Source organism: Cydia amplana, chromosome 26 (genome assembly GCF_948474715.1).
Source record: "Cydia amplana chromosome 26, ilCydAmpl1.1, whole genome shotgun sequence".
NCBI lineage: Eukaryota > Metazoa > Arthropoda > Insecta > Lepidoptera > Tortricidae > Cydia > Cydia amplana.
Window position 1 is genome coordinate 4804427 of NC_086094.1, and position 15987 is coordinate 4820413.

General features: G+C 45.5%; 1 protein-coding gene across 1 annotated transcript in view; it reads left to right on the plus strand.

Moving 5' to 3' along the window:
* LOC134660242 (zinc finger protein 37-like) overlaps window positions 1-8491 on the plus strand; it is a 42839-nt gene extending 34348 nt beyond the window's left edge. The window contains exons 17-19 of the mRNA XM_063515988.1: window positions 5081-5196; window positions 6696-6889; window positions 8345-8491. Of these exons, the coding sequence (XP_063372058.1) occupies window positions 5081-5196; window positions 6696-6889; window positions 8345-8422 (388 nt within the window). The 3' untranslated portion in view covers window positions 8423-8491. The remainder of the gene's footprint in view (window positions 1-5080; window positions 5197-6695; window positions 6890-8344) is intronic.
* The last annotated feature ends 7496 nt before the right edge of the window (window positions 8492-15987 follow it).

Below are 15987 nucleotides of genomic sequence, written 5' to 3' on the forward strand. Positions count from 1 at the left end.
CCGACCGCTGCGAGTGCGACTGCTGCGACATGACCTTCAACCGCCGCGAGAAGCTGTGGGACCACAAGTGAGCGCTCTGTAACTTATACCCGCGAGCAACCAGGCGGCTCCGACCGCTGCGAGTGCGACTGCTGCGACATGACCTTCAACCGCCGCGAGAAGCTGTGGGACCACAAGTGAGCGCTCTGTAACTTATACCCGCGAGCAACCAGGCGGCTCCGACCGCTGCGAGTGCGACTGCTGCGACATGACCTTCAACCGCCGCGAGAAGCTGTGGGACCACAAGTGAGCACTCTGTAACTTATACCCGCGAGCAACCAGGCGGCTCCGACCGCTACGAGTGCGACTGCTGCGACATGACCTTCAACCGCCGCGAGAAGCTGTGGGACCACAAGTGAGCGCTCTGTAACTTATACCCGCGAGCAACCAGGCGGCTCCGACCGCTGCGAGTGCGACTGCTGCGACATGACCTTCAACCGCTGCGAGAAGCTGTGGGACCACAAGTGAGCGCTCTGTAACTTATACCCGCGAGCAACCAGGCGGCTCCGACCGCTGCGAGTGCGACTGCTGCGACATGACCTTCAACCGCCGCGAGAAGCTGTGGGACCACAAGTGAGCGCTCTGTAACTTATACCCGCGAGCAACCAGGCGGCTCCGACCGCTGCGAGTGCGACTGCTGCGACATGACCTTCAACCGCCGCGAGAAGCTGTGGGACCACAAGTGAGCGCTCTGTAACTTATACCCGCGAGCAACCAGGCGGCTCCGACCGCTGCGAGTGCGACTGCTGCGACATGACCTTCAACCGCCGCGAGAAGCTGTGGGACCACAAGTGAGCGCTCTGTAACTTATACCCGCGAGCAACCAGGCGGCTCCGACCGCTGCGAGTGCGACTGCTGCGACACGACCTTCAACCGCCGCGAGAAGCTGTGGGACCACAAGTGAGCGCTCTGTAACTTATACCCGCGAGCAACCAGGCGGCTCCGACCGCTGCGAGTGCGACTGCTGCGACATGACCTTCAACCGCCGCGAGAAGCTGTGGGACCACAAGTGAGCGCTCTGTAACTTATACCCGCGAGCAACCAGGCGGCTCCGACCGCTGCGAGTGCGACTGCTGCGACATGACCTTCAACCGCCGCGAGAAGCTGTGGGACCACAAGTGAGCGCTCTGTAACTTATACCCGCGAGCAACCAGGCGGCTCCGACCGCTGCGAGTGCGACTGCTGCGACATGACCTTCAACCGCCGCGAGAAGCTGTGGGACCACAAGTGAGCGCTCTGTAACTTATACCCGCGAGCAACCAGGCGGCTCCGACCGCTGCGAGTGCGACTGCTGCGACATGACCTTCAACCGCCGCGAGAAGCTGTGGGACCACAAGTGAGCGCTCTGTAACTTATACCCGCGAGCAACCAGGCGGCTCCGACCGCTGCGAGTGCGACTGCTGCGACATGACCTTCAACCGCCGCGAGAAGCTGTGGGACCACAAGTGAGCGCTCTGTAACTTATACCCGCGAGCAACCAGGCGGCTCCGACCGCTGCGAGTGCGACTGCTGCGACATGACCTTCAACCGCCGCGAGAAGCTGTGGGACCACAAGTGAGCACTCTGTAACTTATACCCGCGAGCAACCAGGCGGCTCCGACCGCTACGAGTGCGACTGCTGCGACATGACCTTCAACCGCCGCGAGAAGCTGTGGGACCACAAGTGAGCGCTCTGTAACTTATACCCGCGAGCAACCAGGCGGCTCCGACCGCTGCGAGTGCGACTGCTGCGACATGACCTTCAACCGCTGCGAGAAGCTGTGGGACCACAAGTGAGCGCTCTGTAACTTATACCCGCGAGCAACCAGGCGGCTCCGACCGCTGCGAGTGCGACTGCTGCGACATGACCTTCAACCGCCGCGAGAAGCTGTGGGACCACAAGTGAGCGCTCTGTAACTTATACCCGCGAGCAACCAGGCGGCTCCGACCGCTGCGAGTGCGACTGCTGCGACATGACCTTCAACCGCCGCGAGAAGCTGTGGGACCACAAGTGAGCGCTCTGTAACTTATACCCGCGAGCAACCAGGCGGCTCCGACCGCTGCGAGTGCGACTGCTGCGACATGACCTTCAACCGCCGCGAGAAGCTGTGGGACCACAAGTGAGCGCTCTGTAACTTATACCCGCGAGCAACCAGGCGGCTCCGACCGCTGCGAGTGCGACTGCTGCGACACGACCTTCAACCGCCGCGAGAAGCTGTGGGACCACAAGTGAGCGCTCTGTAACTTATACCCGCGAGCAACCAGGCGGCTCCGACCGCTGCGAGTGCGACTGCTGCGACATGACCTTCAACCGCCGCGAGAAGCTGTGGGACCACAAGTGAGCGCTCTGTAACTTATACCCGCGAGCAACCAGGCGGCTCCGACCGCTGCGAGTGCGACTGCTGCGACATGACCTTCAACCGCCGCGAGAAGCTGTGGGACCACAAGTGAGCGCTCTGTAACTTATACCCGCGAGCAACCAGGCGGCTCCGACCGCTGCGAGTGCGACTGCTGCGACACGACCTTCAACCGCCGCGAGAAGCTGTGGGACCACAAGTGAGCGCTCTGTAACTTATACCCGCGAGCAACCAGGCGGCTCCGACCGCTGCGAGTGCGACTGCTGCGACATGACCTTCAACCGCCGCGAGAAGCTGTGGGACCACAAGTGAGCGCTCTGTAACTTATACCCGCGAGCAACCAGGCGGCTCCGACCGCTGCGAGTGCGACTGCTGCGACACGACCTTCAACCGCCGCGAGAAGCTGTGGGACCACAAGTGAGCGCTCTGTAACTTATACCCGCGAGCAACCAGGCGGCTCCGACCGCTGCGAGTGCGACTGCTGCGACATGACCTTCAACCGCCGCGAGAAGCTGTGGGACCACAAGTGAGCGCTCTGTAACTTATACCCGCGAGCAACCAGGCGGCTCCGACCGCTGCGAGTGCGACTGCTGCGACACGACCTTCAACCGCCGCGAGAAGCTGTGGGACCACAAGTGAGCGCTCTGTAACTTATACCCGCGAGCAACCAGGCGGCTCCGACCGCTGCGAGTGCGACTGCTGCGACACGACCTTCAACCGCCGCGAGAAGCTGTGGGACCACAAGTGAGCGCTCTGTAACTTATACCCGCGAGCAACCAGGCGGCTCCGACCGCTGCGAGTGCGACTGCTGCGACACGACCTTCAACCGCCGCGAGAAGCTGTGGGACCACAAGTGAGCGCTCTGTAACTTATACCCGCGAGCAACCAGGCGGCTCCGACCGCTGCGAGTGCGACTGCTGCGACACGACCTTCAACCGCCGCGAGAAGCTGTGGGACCACAAGTGAACGCTCTGTAACTTATACCCAGCGGCTTATAACTTATATACGCCAGGCGCTCTGTAACTTATATATGCTTATACAAGCAACCAGGCGGAGCCCCAGCACTCCAAATGTCGGGCTCCTTATACTAAAGAGGGCGCTTCAAAGCGAAGCTTTGCGAAGAACTTGCTATTACGGAAATGGAACCCTAATTTGAAAATTCCGCCGTATGTTTATATAGGCCAATCTGGAAATCATTTTACAGTAGATATGGTGCTATGTCCGTGCGTATGTCGAAAGTTCTAGGTGCCGTATATGTACTGTAAAGGGGTCCCGTTGTTTCCCATAAAGTTTTAAGTCGTAATGTATTGTTTGTCATATTGTCATTAGTCATTGTTTGAGCCAATGCTATACCCGCCTATTAAGACTATGACAGCGCCACCTAGGGGCGACACGGGGTAAACGCCCGCGGCCATGATTAAAATCAGTTTTCGCTCGAAACGAAACTCCTACGTCCTGCAAGCAAATTATTGCATCGCCGTCGTAGCACTGCATTTACTAACTTCTTAGTGATTTTTTGTGTTGTATTTCGCCCCGGGGTTGTTAACTTTGAAGACAACATCGGATTTTGTGATCAAAATCGAGAAGTGACAGTGTGTTCGGCATTAAGCGGGCCACGAGGTGCTCCCATCAGCAAAGGCCAGATTTTCTTCGGACTACGCCTGAGAGAAGAACAAGGACTCACCAAGTAAGCCCCTATAGTTCGTTTTTTTTAGCATTAGAAAGAACTTGCAAGAAGGTAAGCGATCTTGACATGTCTTTTAATTGAAAAACGCTTTTTAAAAATCAAAAACTATTACTTATGAAAGCAGAAGAATATAAATGATCGTATTAGATTCATAATTGTTACATATTTGCCGTAACTTATTTTTAAAATGTGTTTTTCAATTAAAAGACACATCAAGATTGTTTACCTTATTTCTAATGTTAAAAAAACGAAGTATAGAACAAGGCAAAGTCATAAGTTTTTGATCGGCGAAATTATAGCAAACCCGCCCCGCCTTCATTTTCCGCTTTTGTAGCTTTCTTTTCGAAAACTTACAAATACTTATTTTTTTTTTCAAGTCAAATTTCGTGAGACCAAGAGTGGCAGTCACAGACAATCCAACCTCTAGACATAGCATAGTCGCGCTACCCCCTCTGCCACACATACGGTAGCGTTACTCCATCTTCGAGTCAATCCCGTGCCGTGATTGGTCCGTGTCTTTGAACGGACCAATCACGGCACGGGATTCGCTCACCTCGTCCCCCCGCACCCCCGTATTTTTGGCAGCATCGGTTTCATGAAAGATTTGGCCTAAGCTCAGTCTAGAGGTTGGATTGTCAGTGGTGGCAGTATACTTTTACGAGCCCGTGGCTCATTCAGTCATAAAACTGAAACCGTTAACATTTTAGGATTTTCGTTGGGTTATCCTATAGATAGGTTAGGTTAGGTTTGTTTTATGGCAATCCTGAAAAGTGACGCGTTTCTGAACCAAATGAATTATGACTAACTAAAATGCGGGCAAACAATACATTATGGCTTAAAACTATTTAGGAAACAATAGGGACCCGTACTGTAAAACGTACGATACACGTGCGAATAGGTAATTCGCAACTCGCGTCGGTGAACTCCCTTCGGACGTGTTTTAATTCATCGCCACTCGTTGCGAATTGCCTACTTTTCGCACTTGTATCGTAATGTATAGTATGTTATGTGTTTACAGAGCGAGCGCGCACCGCGGCGCGATGACGGTCCGCTGCGAGGTGTGCCGCAAGTGCTTCGAGGACGACGCCGAACTGGCGCACCACGCAGCCACACACTCCGCCGACGACAGAGCTGGTCAGTACATATATATGTCGTAGTCAGATCGTATAATCCGCCGTATTACATTACGGCTAGCCGTTTTCAAAAACAGGGGCGTTTTTAAATGCGGCGGTTCGACGGCTTCAATAAGGCGGCCTACGTTTAGCAGCATCATACTACTATTTAGATTGTAGAGTGACCAGTTCTTTCGGTCGCCTACGTAACCGGGGTTTGACAATGTTTGCAATTTAATTTATTTTTACCATGGTCCCACCGCACTACATGTGTTTCTTTTCCAAAACATTTCCTCCACAAATTAAATAGACGGAGCCCCGCTTTGCGGGCCTCCTATTTCTGGGCGGTTTGCCCTTCGGACATCTGAAGCTACCTAACGAACCTAACCTGTAGTAAATAAGAGTTGATTTTGCGTTGTTTGAACATTTGACGATACAAAGCAAAAGTGACTCTGTTCCAGTTGAACATGGTTTAAATTACATCGAACTGAATAGGTACTATAGGTAGGACCTTGGGCCTTAGGAGGATAGGGAAACTATAAGTAAAGAAAGAGTTACCACTCCATACATCAGTTTTCTTACCAAAACGCATAGAAGGTAGCATCCTATAGAAGTGGTATACGCGTGCCTCCGTGAGGGACGAAACATACGCAATGAGACACTGTGATTGGTCGAATTTATTTGTTGCCCACCATAATCCATACTAAATCAACGGTGGGGAACAAAAAATGTGTGAGACTGTGACAAGGACAAACAATAATAGCGCTTTCGCTGCTACTCCTACTGAAAGATACATAAGACTATCCAGTTCTGTCAGTTATCCCCACCACTCATGCTCAATCCAGTTTAATACTAGATTCATGCCAAAACGAGAGTTATTTCTTAGTCTACATCTAGCGTCAAGTAGTGGAACTATCAGTACCGCTACTTGACACCAGATGTCAGAAACTGGTGGGCGGATAAAGTGGAGGCAGATCTCCGGAAGCTCGCCGTATGTATCGGCGTAACTCCGTTTGTATGGGAAGGTGAAATTTGACCGAGAAGTGATTTAGAAGTTTTAGTAACGGTTTTTACGAAAGAAATCCATTTAATCATTTAAACCTTCCAGAGGGCAAAACAAACTTATTACGATGTTTTCCTTTACCAAATCCCATTCGAATCAACTCTGAGGGCCTACCGCGAACCACATTCGACGTGTTGCCTCTCTGTCGTATTTGTAAATTCGTACACCGTAAGGTATATTTTTAGTAGGTGGGATGAAATAATGGGGTGAGAGTAATGAAAAATTAAAACTTTGATTTTTGAATCACCCTACCTACTCCCACTTTTTTTCCTACTACACGTTATTATTACAGCTCTATGCCAGTTTTTCGTAAATTTCAAATTGTTACTTGCACCGTAGTAATAAAAACCATGGCCAATTTTTTTCTAGGCATGACAAGATAGCAAATGACTCAACCTCTCTGCTGTTTTAATTTTGCAAACGATGTACCAAACATCCTGTATATTCCGCGTTTCCAGGTCGCTGCACGGACTGCGGCTCGTCGTTCCAGCGGTACGAGCAACTCGCGCGGCACCGGCTCTCGTGCGCGCGCGCCGACAGCGGCGGCTCCCACGCGTGCCACCAGTGCGGCAAGCGCTTCACGCACGCGCACTCGCTCACCAGGCACGCGCACAACCATGCGCGCCAACTGTATAGATGCGTCGTTTGCAAGGTGAGACACAACTGACACGCGGACGTTGACTCAGTCAGGATGGCCGAGGCGGAACGATATAGACGACTGTTTGTAAGGATCAGCTCCCATAGCTGCAACAGTGCGGCAAGCGCTTCACGCACGCGCACTCGCTCACCAGGCACGCGCACAACCATGCGCGCCAACTGTATAGATGCGTCGTTTGCAAGGTGAGACACAACTGACACGCGGACGTTGACTCAGTCAGGATGGCCGAGGCGGAACGATATAGACGACTGTTTGTAAGGATCAGCTCCCATAGCTACAACCAGTGCGGCAAGCGCTTCACGCACGCGCACTCGCTCACCAGGCACGCGCACAACCATGCGCGCCAACTGTATAGATGCGTCGTTTGCAAGGTGAGACAAATTTACACGTGGACATTGACTCAGTCAGGATGGCCGAGTCGGAACTATATAAATGACTGTTTGTAAGGATCAACTCCCATAGCTGCAACAGTGCGGCAAGCGCTTCACGCACGCGCACTCGCTCACCAGGCACGCGCACAACCATGCGCGCCAACTGTATAGATGCGTCGTTTGCAAGGTGAGACACAACTGACACGCGGACATTGACTCAGTCAGGATGGCCGAGTCGGAACTATATAAATGACTGTTTGTAAGGATCAGCTCCCATAGTTGCAATAAAACTTTACGGGCCTGATTTAATTAAATTATGTTTTGATCCCTTTCTTACAAATACATAAGTCAAAATGACAGATAAAGACAAACGATTCATAGCTAATAGGGGGTATTACTGCCATGTTCCGCCGCCAGAGCGGAAAGTCTTATCTCAACAGCATAAGACTTTCCGGTCGGTGCTACATCTATTGTCAAGTAGCAGTACTGATAGTTCCGCTACTCGATGCTAGATGCTAATAGCCTTTTTGGTACTAAAACTGATGTATGGAGTGAGCACTCTATGTATTTTTTTCTCTATGCTTTGGCACAGTGTACTATTTGAACGAGCGAGCGAAGCGAAGCGAAGTTCTTACATTCGACTTGGGACACGCGGCTGGCTAGGGGCACGTCCCGGCATTTCGATGTTTTTAAGCTGAACTATCACAGGATAGTTTGATACACAATAACTTAAGTAAATTTGTTCTAATTTAAATGAAATTGGGTAAACGTGTAGTTGTGGGCATTATATTTTAGTCATTAAATTATGAGCAGGCTCGATCACGGGGTTATTGAGCTAGAAGAGCTTAGAAGGCTAAAAAGCAATTTGAGAGGGGTCTTGCTATTCTGGTCAATTTTTTTACAAGAAAGTATGGTCGAGTTTGTTATTTATCAAATGAAAGTGCCCGGCTTACACATTTATATATTATATATATTTTTAATTTACCATTTTTAAAATACAGTTAAAAATACTATACGAAACGCGAGTTCTCAGTTCGGGGCGAACTACTAGTTATATTTAAATTTGGTTTGTTGGCAGGCCTCATTCGCGCGCGCCGACCAGTTGGCGCAGCACCTGAACAGCCACCTCGCCAACTACAAGCGGCTCAAGCCTTAAGCCGGGAGTGCAACATATTCACACAATAATGGATTATTATATTATATTAATATAGAGTTTTATTTACAACTGTGTTTCATTACACCCGTTTTGTTGTGGAGCTAAAGCAGCGGTCGGCAAACTTTTAGCAGCCAAGGGCCACATAGTAGTTATCGAAGTTGACGCGGGCCGTACTTTGTTAATATTTATGACTTTATCGGACATTGTCGTTTGTCAATATTACATACAAAATAGCCAGGGAGGCTCGCGGGCCGCAAGTGTGAGGTTTGCGAGCCGCTTGTTGCCGATCGCTGCCTTATAGGATCACTCGTCCGTCTGGCTGTCCGTCTGTCACAGCCTATTTTCTCCGAAACTACTGGACCAATTAAGTTGAAATTTGGCACACATATGTACGTTTGTGACCCACAGATGGACGTGTACCGTAATTAAATGAATTATAAATATGGAGGCCATTTTTGGGGGGTAAATGAGAAAATTAAAAAATAAAGTTTTTTAAACTATGTATATCGTGTTACCTTCGATCAACACGGGCTTCCGACAGGTCGGAAGGGATAGGCCCAAGCGATATCTTGACATTCAAATCATTCTGCCATTTTTCGCGGGGGGGGAACGTGCACACAGTCGCACTTCTCACACACTTACATACAAAATCCAATCTGTAATGACGACACAAATACATAGAAAATGACACCCTACACAGACAAATCTTGCACACCTCGATCTGTTTTTGTGTACGGACGAATCACAAGTGTCACAACACGCACACTAACAAATTTTCGTCAAAGAAATTTATTGTTTTCTGAGAGATGAGAAGTCGGATTTGTCGCTCGACCGATCCGCAATTTGTACTGGGCGAGCAAAATCGATAAATCCAGCAATTACATGAGACTAAAATATAATAATTGTGTTTAAATGTTATTAAACGTATGACATGTAAAAAAAATATTACATGTGAAATGTAACACCTTCTTTTTGTAAATTTGATGTCCCCGACCTCTTTTTACAACAAAAAACCGAGCAATTAGGCATTTTTTCTGCTGCTATGTTCACTCGCGCGTCTGGACTCGGTCTAGTTAAAAATCCGAGCGCAACTAGTTTTATTACCCGCGCTAGATCAGTTGATCTTGTAGGTACCTAGGCAGAGGGGAAATAGTGCGAATGCCGCATCCCTTCCGTGTTGATCGAAGCGTGTTACATATCAAATGAAAGAGCTCAATTATAAGAATCTCAAATATTTTTTTCTTTATAATTTTAGGATAAATAGTTTAATAGCAGTTATTTAAGAAAATAGGCAAACAATGACCCCCCCCCTTATCTCCGAAACTACTGGGTCTAAAATTTTGAAAAAAATAAATACACAAAATAGTTCTTTACCTATAGATGACAGGAAAACCTATTAGAAATGTGCAGTCAAGCGTGAGTCGGACTTAATGTACGGAACCCTTGGACCGCGAGACCGTCTCGCACTTAGCCGGTTTTTTTAATTTATTTAATCTTTATTGCACCAAAGAATAATTGTGACGTTATCTATGAATAGGGACCTTATTGTCGACGGCGCTTACGCCATTATTAACGATGCTCCGATATAAATACAATGCCGCGCGACGCTGTGCGGCGTAAGCGCCACCGACAATAAGGTCCCTTTTCATGGATAATGCCCCAATTTATCGTACAAAATGTGGACTTAATGCCAAAAGCATTCTATACCAGTCAAACCTAACCTTAAGACAAGGCGGTGCTACTGCTACTACTAACAAAATATAAAACGCAAACATATGCAAGACCATTTTACAGAAAATTGTGACGTTATCTATGAAAAGGGACCTTATTGTCGATGGCGGTTACGCCATTATTAACGATGCTCCGATATAAATACAATGCCGCGCGACGCTGTGCGGCGTAACCGCCATCGACTATAAGGTCCCTTTTCATAGATAATGCCCCATATTTATACAAACAGCACCCATACAGGCCTCAGTTCCGAGAATCAGAATATGTTTCCAAGAATCATTCAAGAGACCTTCGTTCCTGTTTTACAATAAGTATTTTTTTCCATTAAAACATTCCATCTGAATTTCAACCGTAAATCTATGGCGATAAGTTAGAATTTAGATAAACATATTTGAGAACATAAAGAATAACTTAATTTATATTCCATGTTTGGCAATTTTGGCATATTTGTTAACCTTTTGGACGCCAATGACCGATATATCCGCACCGTAGGTTCAACGCCAAAGACCGATTAATCGGTCACAGGCCACAGAGCAACATCATCGACCTACGTGCTTATACATAAAGTTCAACTTCAGTTTTGACACTTCAATGATGTGGCGTCTTGTGGAGCTTTTGTGTTTGACACGGCGTGGAATATAAAATAATCAGCGGTCGGCAACCCGCGGCCCGCATGCGGCCCGTGAACCTGTCACTTGCGGCCCGCGAGCCTCCCTGGCTATTTTGTATGTAATATTGACAAACGACAATGTCTGATAAAGTCATAAATATTAACAAAGTGCGGCCCGCGTCACCTTCGTTAACTATTATGTGGCCCTTGGCTGCTAAAAGGTTGCCGACCGCTGATCTAGCCTATTAACAGTTGAAAAGTTATTAATTCAGTAGCAAATTTTTGACAAGGGCGTTCGAGGGGTTAAGCCTGATGTTAGTTAATCTACTTGACAATAGATGTAGCACCGACCGGAAAGTCTTATGCTGTTGTTGTTGTTGTACATATATATGTTAGTCTGTAAGGTATTTGTAATATGGGCCTTGTTGCCTGAATTAAATTTCTAAATAAATAAATAAGACGGTGTAATTTCCGGTCGGTGCTACATCTATTGTCAAGTAGCAGTACTGATAGTTCCGCTACTCGATGCTAGGTGTAGACACTGAAATTAATAGTCTAACTAATGTATGGAGTGAGCACTCTTGTCTTACTATATTTCTCTATGGTAAAGTGAGCTAACAAGGCACTTTCCCTCCCGGGCCCATTAATTATTTCCACCACGTATACAGCTGCTCAGAATTTATTTATCACAACCTTAGAATTGAAACGTCAAAAATATCTCTAAAACTCTTTCGTTGGTCCGGCGTTTTAGGGTTCCGTGCCCAAAGGGTAAAAAACGGGACCATATTAATAAGACTTCGCTGTCCGTCCGTCCGTCTGATAGCTAGACAGTTGAAATTTTCACAAATGGTGTATCTCTGTTGCCGCTATAACAACAAATACTAAAAATAAAATAAAATAAATATTTAAGGGTGTTAATGGTTTATATTGTTGATGGTGCGAAACCCTCCGTGCGCGAGTCCGACTCGCACTTGGCCGGTTTTTTTTACAATTATGCGAGTTCCCTGCCCTTGAGCACCAAGTGCACCTCCAGACTACTGCGTAGCAAGTTTGGTGCATTGACCTAATATATGCGTGACCGAATGCGCATTGTAAGGGGCACGCAAAATTATTTGTGTGAATAAGTATGTTGGGGATTAGGGCGCGCCGCGCGGCATCTCATTTGCCTGGGAACATTGACGTATATATGTATGGACTGGCCTTACGGGTAATATGAATGGGGCCAGTACAGCGGTGTGACACTGCTGTAACGCGATTGTCTGATGAGTTCGCATCGCGCGCGCGATGTGTCACAACTAGTTGCGGACTGCACGATTGGCTCGAATTCGTGAGTGACACCGCTGAACTAGTACCTACTATTTTTAATGCACGTAAGGCCAGTCCTGAGATATATGTCAATACCTGGAAATCTTTTATTTTTATTTTATTAATCCGAACATAATATACACTTTATCAAAAACCCCTTATGGGAACCCCGGAATTTCAAAACAAAAGTTGAAAGAAAAAAAAATCATAACTCGAAAAGTACGAAAAATCGGCTAACATACATGGGGTATATTCTGATAGCCAACGACGTGAGAAATCTAAAAAAAATTTTTGGACGTCAAGGTTTGGACCACATTGTATAGTTACATATGTCTTTGTTAAAAGCAATAGAACAGTGGTTCCTAACCTGGGGGTAATTACCCTCGTGGGGGTAAAACTGGTATTTTACGGGGGTAAAGAAGCTAACCTAATATAATGATACAACAAACGTACACGTTTTATTTTTTATCACCATTGGCAGGAGGGGTAAAATCAGGTTCCCTAGTTAGTAATAGGGGTGACCGGACTGAAAAGGTTAGGAACCACTGCAATAGAAGGTTTAGAAGGTAACAGGCCGCGTAGCCAACATGCCCATCGCTTTCGCTCCGTAGCGATCGAAACGCAACTATCACTGTCGCACTAATATGAAAGAGTGATAGAGAGACACAAAGCGTTTCGTTATCGAAGCGATAGCGATTGTCACCTTGGCTAGACCGGCAGGTTCCTTTATTTGGACGAACTGCGTATTTAAGTAAGAGGGAGGAGAGGGCCTACCGCGAACACAGAAATTGTCAAATTGCGGGCATCTTTCTCTGTCACTCTTTCCGCCTTAATAGGATATTTGACTACCAGTCAAATCTGCTTCTTTTTTTCTGTATAAAATTAAAATTCATTTATTTACGTTTCTGTATAACGTAAATAAATGAATTTTAAATATGGAGGCCATTTTTGGGGGGTAAATGAGAAAATTAAAAAATAAAGTTTTTCAAACTATATTGTGTTACATTAAATAGTTTATACTTGGTCAACCAGATCTTGACAGTAGAAAAAGGCGGCAAATTTGAAAAATGTAGGTGCGAAGGGATATCGTCCCATAGAAAATTTGAATTTCGCGCCTTTTTTTACTGACAAGATTTAGTTGACCAGCTATAGCAGTTATTCAAGAAAATAGGCAAAAAATGACCATCCCCCCCCCCCCCTTATCTCCGAAACTATTGGGTCTAAAATTTGGATAAAAATACACAAAATAGGTCTTTACCTATAGTTGATAGGAAAACCTATTAGAAATATGCAGTCAAGCGTGAGTCGGACTTAATGTACGGAACCCTTGGAACGCGAGTCCGACTCGCACTTGGCCGGTTTTTATTTTTAGTGGAAAGATATCTTAAAAACTTTGCCTGTAATAAATTGGTTGCCAAACCGACGAGCAGTATTCGAGCGTAGTTCGTACTAACGCGGAGTATAGAACAATTAGGCTGTTTGACATTATCACTAGAAATACCTATTACATACCTATTGATACAATTAATTAACAATTTCATTAGTTACCCATTCAATAACAAGTTGTAACTTGTTTTCAATATGATACGCTAAAACCAGGGATGTTGCGGATGCAGATTTTTTGACATCCGCGGATGCGGATGCGGATGCGGATATTTAAAGGCTCACATCCGCGGATGCGGATGCGGATGTCAAGATTAGGTACTTAGAAAACGTCAAATATTACATTTTTAGTAATTTTTTATTAAAAAAACCGAAACGTTTAGTATTTGAGCAAGAATATAGGTGCGTTATATTTAATAAACAGTAACTTCGCCGACTTTTCTGGATCTAGACGATTTCGTTATAGGTAATGACGAAATTACCTAATACTTACGCCGCCGCTAAGACGTTCCTGTACCGACTTGTTCGACATCCGCATCCGCATAAGCTCCGCATCGATTTTATGCGGATGCGGATGCGGATGCGGATGTTGAAAATAATGCGTATGTTCCGCGGTTGCGGATGCGGATGCGGATGTTCGCAACATCCCTGGCTAAAACCATCAAAGAAAGAAAAACTTATCTCGAGTACACTACGTTCAACATTTAATCTTATCATAATACGAATGCGGTTGAAAATAAAAATAGATCGTGACTCGTGAGATCATTCACTGTCTGAGGCAGAACGAGACAGCGATTGCAATCTATCTCGCTCTACTCTTTTGAACTTATTCAAACATATAACAAAGCATGTAATTAAATGAGTTAAATGACCTCGTCCAATATAAATTGAATTATACGTAATAACTATAAATTAATGCGTAATCGTAAAACAATACCTTGTGAGGGATTTCAAGGTTGCATAAAATTATACTTACACATCTGAGCTTTTGACTAAGCGTAGGTACCTAATGAGAATATTAGCCCTACACTTCCACGCTGTGCTAGAAGTTTATAAATGAACAATGAAATGAACTGACTGGAGTTAGGTACATAAATAATTGATATATCTACTCAAACACACTCATCTTGTCAGAAGAAAAAGGCGCCAAATTTCTACGGAAATTCTGTACTTAGTAGTAAATTTGAACCAAAGATCGATATCCCATACAAATTTTGAAACGCGCCTTTTTTCCACCGAGAGAGTATGCCAATAGATTCCGATCTGGGATGCGTAAATAGGAACAAAGCATATTTATGACGTCATCCGTGGTCATATTTCTGCTCCCCATACGTTCTGCCCTAGCTTTAACAGGTCCGCACGTGTTTGTGATGTCACCAGTGATATACCTACATATACCACGCGTGCCCCCTTATTCCTGAGGATTCAGCCAAAGATTCAGCAGTCTGCGTCCGGACACGCGGGCGCACGCCTGCATCCTCGGAATTAAAAAGTTTCGCCAAAGTTGTAAACACGCAATAGACTGCAATCAAGAGTGAATGTGACTTGGAACAACGCCAAAGCGAATATAATAAAAGTACTTGGGAAAATTGTGAGTAAAGATATTTTCAGATACATAAACAAGCGGTCGAACGGGCAAACGTTTGAAAAGAAATTTGCAAAAAATGCAATAAAAAAAAACGCTGTACAAAAGTCTTGATGAAATGTTTATCGATAAAATTTGTGTTTATTTATATTTATTTGCTTTATTTTCGTCAGATGTGTAATTTTTAAGGTCGACAGCATTATTTTTTTCAGATCGTTAAATGAAATTCTGTATTTTGTACACACTTGTTCTTCTTTTTTTTGTTATTTAATGTTTATTTATAATTGTTTTTATTTATTTTATGATTAATAAAGATTTATATTGTTTGTTGTAAGTTTAGTTATTATTTTTATTTAAAAAGGTGTTACTGCAAGCTATAAGATTGACTCACAAATTCGCGCAAAGCTGAACGCTGAATGCATGAACTTGGAGCTATAATTTTATAATTTATATGGTGGAAGTGGCACGAAGATAAGGTACTTAAAAAAGTAATAGTGCATTTATTTACTATCCCTTTTTTACTGAAAACTATCATAAGTAGACGGAAATAAGTTGACAATCGTATTTGATATCAATAGTGAAGGAAATTTTGTTGAAACTCTTATGTTAAGAAATCGAACTAAAAAAAGAAATGCAACTGTTCCTATTGAAAATTATTTAAATTACATCGAACTACAGTCAGCAGCAATAGTTTCTAAGCGGGCGAGCTGTTCAAAATGATCTTGACGCGACTTTATTGTAAAGAGAATAAGAGCGCGTCAAGTTAATTTTGAACACCTCGCCCGCTTAGCAACTTCTGTTGCTGACTGTACTTAATTAGGACTAAGGGCCTAAACAGGATAAAACGTTATGGGTATTACATTGTAAACTTAATGTTATTCCATGCAGAGTTAACGTACTACTTATATAAAACAATACCTACCTTTTAAAATACTTAACCTTGACTTTCCA